This window comes from Triticum dicoccoides, chromosome 1B, assembly GCF_002162155.2.
Source record: "Triticum dicoccoides isolate Atlit2015 ecotype Zavitan chromosome 1B, WEW_v2.0, whole genome shotgun sequence".
Taxonomy (NCBI): Eukaryota; Viridiplantae; Streptophyta; class Magnoliopsida; order Poales; family Poaceae; genus Triticum; species Triticum dicoccoides.
In genome coordinates this window covers 164,334,629-164,344,373 of record NC_041381.1, presented here as the reverse complement: position 1 = coordinate 164,344,373, position 9,745 = coordinate 164,334,629, and the positions used below count along the sequence as shown (strand labels likewise).

Genomic DNA, 9,745 nt, shown 5'->3' with positions numbered 1-9,745 from the left:
GATCATCATCATCATCATCAATATGAAATCAAGCGGGATGTAGCCTTTTACCTCCACCGTGAGGGATCGAACTTGGGTAAAATCTCGCGCCTCTCGTCCCGCTTAACCCCTCTTAAGCTACCAGTTAGATGTGTTGACCTCACAACTAAGTCCTTTTCACTAAGGACATCTGTCGTGACAAATCCACGACACACTCTATCCTGAACGTCGGCGTGCATAGGCGCACAAGAGAGAAGGTGTACGGAACCGTTCATCTTTACGATCCTGCATCAGGAGAGGACGAATTATGTTTTTGGGAAGTGCTCTGCACAAGTGCTCAAGTTCGTCACCACGGGTCGTATTCGGCCAAGTCAGACGGGGATACTCATCGTCTTCAAAGCCGTCTGCACCAGTTCGACACCAACACCATCATCAACAATGTGCTCCAGCAGCAGCTACGCCTACTACGAACGAACAATACCTCCGTCATGATATGTTCTTGTCTCATTTACGCGGTTGTTGTTACATGTGCAATGTTGTTGTGTTTTCCTATTTTTCTAGTATGCTACTTCCTCCATCCCATAATGTAAGACGCTTTTTGACACTACGCTAGTGTCAAAAAACGTCTTACATTATGAGACGCAGGGAGTACTTTTTGTTCTAGTGATGAATTATTTACTGAAATTAATCATGAATTTGCCTAATATTCCAATAGAGGACTTGCAAAACTACCGCCATGGCCTCAAATTAAAAATCAGGAATGCAGATGCTCAAATGTTTGTCGCCCAGCTAGCTAGAAAGCATGAACTTAATTCAGCATTTTTCTATGATTTCGTTGTGAGTGATGAAGGTAAGTTGATGTTTGTGGCTTGTGGGTAGATGGCTAGATGCCACAAGTAGGAAGAAGAACAAAATAGTGTGGCATCCTTTGATTCTACATATACTACTAATCAGTATGACAATGATCTTTGCACCATTTACAGGAGTTAATCATCACTTACAAAGTGTGTCCTTTGGTGCCGCATTCTAGTAGCGACAAGCGCCTGGGATTGAATCCTCAGTCCTGCTTTATTAGCCAGTCGGCTAGTTCTTCCTAGCTACCGGTTCATCTTTTTCATCTAACCGCCGGTGAACTCTGCTCGCCGTTGCTCATTTGGGATTGGGAACCCTGCAGTTGCAGCGGATCTCGCCGGCGGATCCCGCTGGCAACGGTATGCTCCCCATCTTCAGCATGGACGCGCCGAAGTCCGAGAAGAACTGCTCGCCGTCGTCACTGTACGTCTGTACCAGCGCCTTGGTGGTGCTGACGACCACGTCCTCGTCCGCGGAGAAGAGGCCCTGGTCGGACGTCAGGAGGCCCTTCTTGCTCAGCAGGTTGTGGTAGTACTGCTTGTCAAACACGTCCGCGGAGCTGACGTCCAGCGCGGTGGTCTGGTTGCCGTCGCCGCCGGTGCAGAGCATCTGCAGGCTGGCGGCCATGGTGGCGTCCAGCGTCGGGTTTTCCGAGCTCTTGGTGGACGCCAGCCGGTCGCTGAACAGCACGCACCGGGCTCGCCCGATCGTGTGGGCACCTGTTGGTTTTGGCGTTCAGAATTTAGGTCATGTGTTCTATGACAAAATAGAGTTTTTCATTCTGCACTCAATTCCATAAGATGAGGTCAGCTGTATGATAATTGGCCTGTGAAAATTTTGTGACAGTTTGCATGTGACGGATGAAGTTTCAGAACTATAGTTGCCTTCTGCTCTTAGTTAAAGCATGGCCATACTGTCACTGTTTCGTTTTCAGAGATGTAGCACAGGATTAATTCTAGTTGTGCACTTCCGTGGAGGTAGTTAGTTTTGCGATTACTGTGGAAACTGTTACCTGACAGGACCACCACGTCTTTCGTGTCGAGGCCGACATCGGCAAACTTCTTTACGATGGAGCTAATCGGTTCAAATGGCGAGGGCAGGCCGTTGCCAGCTCCTGACTGATTCGCCTTCAGACCGTCCCTTCTCCCCAGAAGAACATTATAGTAAGGCCCTCCACTCTGAGAAAAAGCAGTGCATAGTTACTCAATACTTTGTATGACAAGCTGAATGTATCTGACAAAATGGAGCATAAGATGCAAGATGCTCACAAAGGGTACTCCATAGCCAGCTGCAAGGGCTACAACGTCAGCACAGGACACCACCCCGGGGCACATGTTCTCGAGGTCGGCCTTGATTGCGTCGATGACCTCGTACCCTCTGACAGAGTTCATGTTGGGTAGTGCAAATTTCTCGCCATCAGCACCATCCAGCAAGATTGAACCATCACAGCCCTGGATACATCACAACATTCTTTTTCAGTAACTGCAACACAATAGTAGACGGACAGCAACATAACATTCATAGTAAGTTCAGAAGAAACTTGAGGTACATTGACAAAGCAGTCATGGAAATGGAGCCTGAGCAGAGAGGCCCCCATCCTCAGCTCTTCCCTCATGGCAGAATACACGTGCTGCTGGACGATGTTGTACACTCTGGGGCACGTCCAGGCATAGAAATTGCTGCTTAACTTGTCGCACCTAGCGTCTCCAGTTACGAGGCAGAGCACAAGAACTGAGCACACCAGGAGCAAACTGCTGCAGTGAGAGTTCTTCATGTCTTAACACTTACAGTCTCACTTACTAGCTACACTGTCTTTGAGACTTGGGACTGCCTGCATAGTTCACGGTTTTTGGGTTGCTCTTATAGACGGTTAAAGTGGTGAATATTGGTTCTGGTACGAAAAGTCGTCGAGATAGTGGTGCGGCTGCGCATGCGCCGATCTTCTCCTGTTACCAAACATTTTTGTGCCAAAACAGCACATTCTGAAAATAGCAATTGGCTGCAACTGTGAAGTCACTAGTGTGATGGTGCTGCACTTAGCATGCTTCCGTTGCCTTTTTGTCTCAAGTCCAAGGTGTAGTGGTCTAGTGGAGATCCAACCATAGGAAATTGTAATGTATTGCATGCAGTTTCTTGTGCGGATTGGGCCGTCTGCATTATCCCGCTCGATGATGTAGAGCCTGGTGGTAATAAAATCACTCTCTCGTGCTGAAAAAAAATGGTTTGATCTGGGGATTCCGAAGAGGTTTTTAACAAATAGCTGAGTCGCAAATGAAATGGTGCCGTGAAGTGCATCTCCATTTACACTGGATTACACAGTTCAGTGAATGTGATGGCGCTTCAAGTCAAACTTAATATAGATCAGTTTCTTTAGTCGCGGTGCTATCCATATAGACTAGCATTACAGATTTACAGTAGAAAACTCGAACACGGATTTAGGTACGTGTAAGAAGTTAGTTTTGGAGAACATGAAGAAGAACCGAAATGGAATTAGAACTAATTAAAACGTAGTGCAAGTTTTTTGAGGATTGATTAATTTCTGATCATTTAGTGTCTCAGTTTGATGTTTAGTAATGACCTTGTGAGACTTGTTAATTCATGATTTTATGCAAAAAATAAATAAATCAAACTACACGTATTTATAATTTTTGATTGGCAAGGAGCTCGGCCATGGCGGCGGCATGATACGTCTCCAAAGTATATATAATTCTTGATTGTTTCATGCTATTATTTTATCAATCTTAGATACTTTTATACTATATTATATTATTTTTGGCAACTAACACTAGTAGAAAAAGAGGCTTCCGTCCAGCCCCATTAGTCGCGAAACTGTAGGAACCGCGACTAATGAAGTCTTTAGTCGCGGTTCGGCAGACGAACCGCGACCAAAGACTTGGGCCAGGGCGCTCGGTGGCCAGCTGGTGCACGTGAGGGGCTTTAGTCGCGGTTGGCCAGGCCAACCGCGACTAAAGGTGCCCAAAGGCCTTTAGTCGCGGTTGGCCAGGCCAACCGCGACTAAAGCTCCTCCCCTATATATACCAGTTCAGCGCACTCACTTAGCCATTTGGTGCCACTTCTCTTCACAAGGGGGTGTAGGTTTGCTTTTGGTTCCTCTTATGCACACAAGGTGTTTGATGAAATGCCCAACAGCGTGAAACAAACATGATATGAAGTGTTGGAGCCACACTTGAGGTTCCTCCTTGATCGCGGTTAGCAACTTGAACCTTTCATGCATGTGTGTCATTGATAAAATATGCATGTGTGTTGTTCATTGTTTAATTTCTATTGTTTATAGCTAGTTACTTTAACAAATGCATGATGGTTAATTATATATTTTATATTATAATAATGCAGATGAATCGGCAATGGATGTACGGTAACCGACTCTCCCGCGAGTTCACTACGGGTTTGAAAGATTTCCTCGTAGTGGCTAATGCGAACAAGCAGAAGGGTTTTGTTATCTGTCCATGTGTTGACTGTAAGAATCAGAAGGGTTACTCTTCCTCAAGAGAAGTTCACCTGCACCTGCTTCGGCACGGTTTCATGCCAAGCTATAATTGTTGGACCAAGCATGGAGAAAGAGGGGTTATAATGGAAGAAGATGAAGAAGGGGATGATTTCATCGATGAAAGCTATCGATGAAAGCTATCCCTTTGTTCCGGTGCAAATGGTTCAAGCTAACAGGAGGTGGGGTAAAGGTGGACCAGCAATACGGAATGACAATGGTGGATTTCAACAATCTTGGTTACCTTGACGAACCATTCGTCCTAGCGAAAGATGTCGCTTAGGTTTTCTATGTGAAGGACATGAGTAGCAAACCGAGGAAACGGAAAGATAAGAAAACGACCAGTACATCATGCGATGATCCAAAGCGCCACATTGTTCTTTCAGGGAAAAGAAACATCGTGGGAGTGGAGGACAAGACAGACATGTCAGAAGATTATAATATGTTTGCTGAAATTCCGCCCTTCAAAGTGAACACCGACCCAAGCATTAAGTTAAATGATGAGGATGCTCTATGGATACGGCACAATCGTAAGCAAGCAGGGACACAAGGGAAGAAATGATGTGTAATAATTTATTGTACCAAACTTTGTTGAATGGATCATGTGAATTATATTACCCGTGATGTGTTTGGTGTCCATTTTCGAATGATTCGAGATACCACTGATGATACATGAAATTTGGAGTGATTTAGTCATACTCCTGCCTAGGCGTATAAAATTTTGAATTGAATTAGTTTTATTTTTCTGAATTTTTTGATATATTATTTGTATTTTTAACATTTTGAATTGAATTAGTTTTATTTTTCTTAATTTTTTGATATGTTATTTGTATTTTTAGAATTTTGAATTGAATTAGTTTTATTTTTCTGAATTTTTTGATATAATATTTGTGTTTTTAACATATTGAATTGAATTAGTTTTGATGAGATCGTGGAGAGAGAGAGAGAATTTTTTTTGTTCTTTTTAATTTTAACTAGTTAATTAGTTTAACAAAAACGGTAAAATAACTTAAAACTTGATAATTAACAAAAAAAACCGTAAAATTTGATAATTAAGAAAAAAAACGTATATACGGAGAGGGGGCAGCGAGGGGGGCGGCGATGCGCGCGGTGTTTTTTTAGGGATCGAGAGGGGACGGCGAGGGTTATAAATGTGTGTTGTCCTCGCCTCCCTCTCCGTGATGCCGTCGTCTGCCGCCCCGTCTCGCGCTCTACCGCGACACCCTCTCCCACCCCTTCCTCGCCCCCTCCTTTTGCCACCGCCCTTTCGCCACCGCCACCGCCACCGCCCCCCTTCTTCACTTAATTAATTTGTTTTTACTACATGTTTTCAGGACTGACATAATGGCGGACGATAGAGCTGACCCGATTATGGACAACTATGATCCGGACGGTGAAGCACATATGTTCGGCATCATAAACGGCGATATTCTATATGTGCCGACCGGACAAGAAGAAGATGATATCTCTTCTTATCTGAACCTTGACGGTGAAGATGAAGGGCGCTGTCAGCAAGATGATGCCGAACAAACGTCGATAAACGACGATCTTCAAATGGAAGTAGCAACCACCTCCGGCGCCGAGGTATATATATATACATTGAGCCTCTGGTGATACAAACTAACTGATTTGAATAAATATGTGTGGACTAACGCGCGCGACTCTCTTTCTTATTTTAGCCCTCGGCCGGATCGTCGAAACAATCGAGTACGTCGTCAAAGCGTGGCGCAACCAAGACGATGAAACAAGGAGAAACATGCACCATCGAGGTTGTCGACAGTGCAACCGGCAGGCCGCTGGAGCCCCGCAAGAACGCCACCAAGTTTGTCAACCAATGCGGAGCCATTGTTAGAGACAACATCTCGATCACCGTCCAGGAGTGGAATAAGCCAAAGAAGGCACGAATTGCTGGTTTCACTTTCGTCGATAAGAGAACAAAAAAAGATTGCTTCAAAAAGCTTATGGAACATTTCGTTCTACCTCCGGAATACAACAAATTCGATGAGGAGGGTAACAAGATTGAGGAAAACAAGGAGAGGAGGAGGCTAGTCAAACAGTTCGCTCTTCATAAGATGGCCGACGCATTCCGGAAATTCAAGCAAAATCTAGCCCATGACTTTGTCAAGCAGAACAAGACTCCGGATTTCAAAGGACAATATGAGAAACTGAAACATGATTGGCCAGAATTTGTGAAGCAAAAGAAATCGGAGCAGTTCATTCAAATATCGAAAAAATAAGGAAAATGCGGCTAAGAAGGAGTACAATCATATTATGGGGCCAGGAGGGTATCGCCTTTGGGAGCCTAGGTGGGAGAAGATGGAGAACGAGCTGAGGGCGCGAGGAATCCGTCCAGGTACGGAGGGATGGGACCCAAGGGCCAAAAGCTGGTGGTACGGGCATGGGGGAACGCTCAACCCGGAGACAGGGGACTGTGTTTACCGGGGCAAAATAATTAAACCCACCCAAGCCCTTATTGACGCAATGAGGGATGCTCAAGAGGGGAAGATCAAGTTCAACAGAGAGAACGACGCGCTGACAAAAGCCCTCGGGAATCCTGAACACGGAGGACGTGTACGAGGCATGGGGCACATTCCGTGGAAAATAGGGTTCCCCCAGAACGATGACCCGTATGGTTACAGAAGCCGGAAGAGAAAGATGGATCGGGAAGCAGATGTTGTGGCGCGGTTGGCATCGGAAATGGATGTGATGAAGAAAACCGTGAGTGTACTAGTAGCCGAACGAGATGCAGCTCGGGCGCAGCATGAAGATCATCCAGCGGATCTCAGAAGCCAGCAGCGGAGAAGCAGTGTGGCTTCCACGGAGGCCCCACCGGCTGGTGCAGATGCACCGACGATCGAAATTACTGCACCGGAGCCTCTGGTGGTCGAAATTACTGCACCGGAGCCTCTGGTGGTCGAAATTACTGCACCGGAGCCTCCTCGCTACCCCGTGGACGATATAAAGGAGATGAAAGAATGTCATCTGTATTATCCTATCGGGAACATGTCCATGAAGGTAGCCATCGGCAGTGCTTTACCATGTTTACCTGGAGCACTCCACCACAACACCCCCATTCAATATGGCTATGCTCGTGTCACGGTGGAGGACATAGTCCAAGGGTTTGAGGACCTGGAGATTGACATTGCTACACCTGAAGGGCAGAAAAGACTTGGAGATGTCAAGCGCCATTTCATTCTATGGCAAAAGAAGTTTATCAAGTTTCCAGGCGAGGCGCCAAGGACAACAAGTCCACCCCCCTACGGTGGTGGCGGTTCACCTACACCTCCGTCACGTCAGCCGACGCCCCCCAGTCCACAACGTCCGGCGGGTGATTAGACGCCGCCCCCCAGTCCTCGTCCGGCGGGTGATCAGACGCCGCCCCCCAATCCACCTCCGGCAAAGAAGCAGAAGCAGTCCTGGATTATTAACCCGGACCCTTATGTACCTAAGACCACAAAGGTACCAGAGCCATCATTGAAGCCTCTCCCCACAAGGCCTTGGGAACGTAGTGCCGAGGAAACTGCCGCGGCCGCGGCTGCTGATCATGAGAAATGGAAGGCGGACTGCAAGAAGAAAAGAGAGCCCGAGCCCAAGCCAGTATTTTCTGATGAGCAAAAGAAGTGGGCTAAGTCATTTTTGAGCACACCGTCCCAAGCCGCGAAGAATCTGCCTGACGACTATGCACGTGAACTTCGTAGGCAGGCACTCATGTTGAAGGAGAAGAAAGAGCGGGCGGAGAACCAGGAGAACAAAGCCTTGGAGGAGGCCGAGAAAACGGAATTACAAAGTAAAAAAAGCGGGAAACGAGTTGCCCAGCTCGGGGAACAAAGTAAACAATCGATTGCCCCGCTTATAGTGAAAGCCGCCGGTCCGGATGACCCCGATATCATAGCAGCTGCGGCAGCACATGGATTGACTGTAACGAGTGCCAGAGAACAAGCGGCCAACTTAGGTATTACTCTTCGTGAACTGTTAGGCCTTGATGAGGCGCCAGTGAAGGAGGTAGTAATTACATATGTGAAGAATGGGCCTCTCGTCGAGCCTGCGCAGGAACAGGATCTACCTCCACAAATGAAAGGTCTGCTGAAATGGTACAAGGGTTACATAAAAAATAAAAACGCCAAAGAATATATTTATGCGGAAGTTAGATATGAGCATCACTTCAAACATTACTATGTACAAATTCATCTGAGTGAATTGTTCCAGCTTTTCAATCTGCGCGAGCTCGACAAATCTATCATTAGTTGCTACGTTCTGTAAGTGATTTATTTCTACCCCATCTCGTTCATATTGCCTGCACTATATATATGTCCTAACTATATTGTTGTGTCCGCTATTATACATGCAGAATGAAGATTAAGGAATGCAGAGTAAGGAACATCCATGATGTTGGGTTCATTGACCCACACATCGTTAATGGATATGTGTTGGAGCATCACCCCGCCGACATGGAGGCAGACCTGTGGCAGTTTCTTACAAAGCAGGAACTCAAAAGTGATATTCTATTTCCTTACCATTTTGGGTGAGTGTTTCTGTCTTGAGCACATTCTCTTTTGTTTACTCCATGCATGGTATGTGGCCGGCTAATCGATGAGTTATGCATGACGTACTGTGCATGTATCGTGTCCGCAGGTTCCACTGGATTCTGCTAGTAATTAAAGTTGACACCTCAGAATGTCTCGTCCACGACTCTCTGAATAAGGATCCAAAGCTTTGGGTCGACATTAGAAGAATGCTGCAGAAGTAATTATTTTCATTCATTTGCGCTCTATATCGATCGGCCTATTTCGTTCATTTCCTAATATCAAGTAACTAATAACTCTCTTGTTCATTTAATTTTCTTTGCCTCGTAGGGTTTGGAGACGGTTCGTAGATACAAAGGTCGGTGAATTCAAAAAAGAGCTAGAATTCAAAAGGGCAAAGGCTAAGAATGGTGAGGATATTCAGCCAGCGGGGACCAATCTATGTGCATACTATGTCTGTGAGATGATCCGGAGATACACCTCTGAGCGGGTTCCGAGTGATACCAATGCTCAGAGGAATAACCTCCGGATGATGCTTAGTCCAGAAGCTCGCTTCCGACCACTTCAAGAGGAACTAGCTGGATGGTTCAGGAGGGAAGTCCTCGATCCTAAAGGAGAACACCATTACGAGGACGTAGAACTTTATATGCATTAAATTATGTATGGAAACTTGTTCAAAATTGTATATGGTCATCCGATGATATTGAATATATATTGTATATTCCTCTTGAATTCTTTTTGGTTTTAATTTCAAATTTGTTTGAAATTGTACATTCATATGCATGTATGTAGTACCGTAGAATATGTGAAACTCCTTCAAAATTAAAATAAAGCACAAAAGAAATAAAACAATACAAATTAAACAGAAAACAGGTTTAAGGGGGGG

General features: G+C 45.6%; 1 protein-coding gene across 1 annotated transcript; it reads right to left on the bottom strand.

Moving 5' to 3' along the window:
- Positions 1 to 893: 893 nt before the first annotated feature.
- Positions 894 to 2,652, bottom strand: LOC119325814 (peroxidase N-like). The gene is made up of 4 exons (XM_037599541.1): positions 2,381 to 2,652; positions 2,100 to 2,282; positions 1,844 to 2,009; positions 894 to 1,550 (listed from the first exon to the last, which is right to left on the bottom strand). The coding sequence occupies exons 1-4, from the start codon at positions 2,603 to 2,605 to the stop codon at positions 1,129 to 1,131; spliced, it is 996 nt and encodes a 331-aa protein (XP_037455438.1). The 5' UTR covers positions 2,606 to 2,652; the 3' UTR covers positions 894 to 1,128.
- Positions 2,653 to 9,745: the final 7,093 nt, after the last annotated feature.

Bases quoted from the DNA above. Each gene is read 5' to 3' on its own strand.
- LOC119325814 (XM_037599541.1), bottom strand. From the start codon at position 2,605: ATGAAGAACTCTCACTGCAGCAGTTTGCTCCTGGTGTGCTCAGTTCTT. The intron at 2,283-2,380 runs GTACCTCAAGTT...TGATGTATCCAG, and splicing joins TCCATGACTGCTTTGTCAAT to GGCTGTGATGGTTCAATCTT. The intron at 2,010-2,099 runs GTGAGCATCTTG...GCTTTTTCTCAG, and splicing joins CTGGCTATGGAGTACCCTTT to AGTGGAGGGCCTTACTATAA.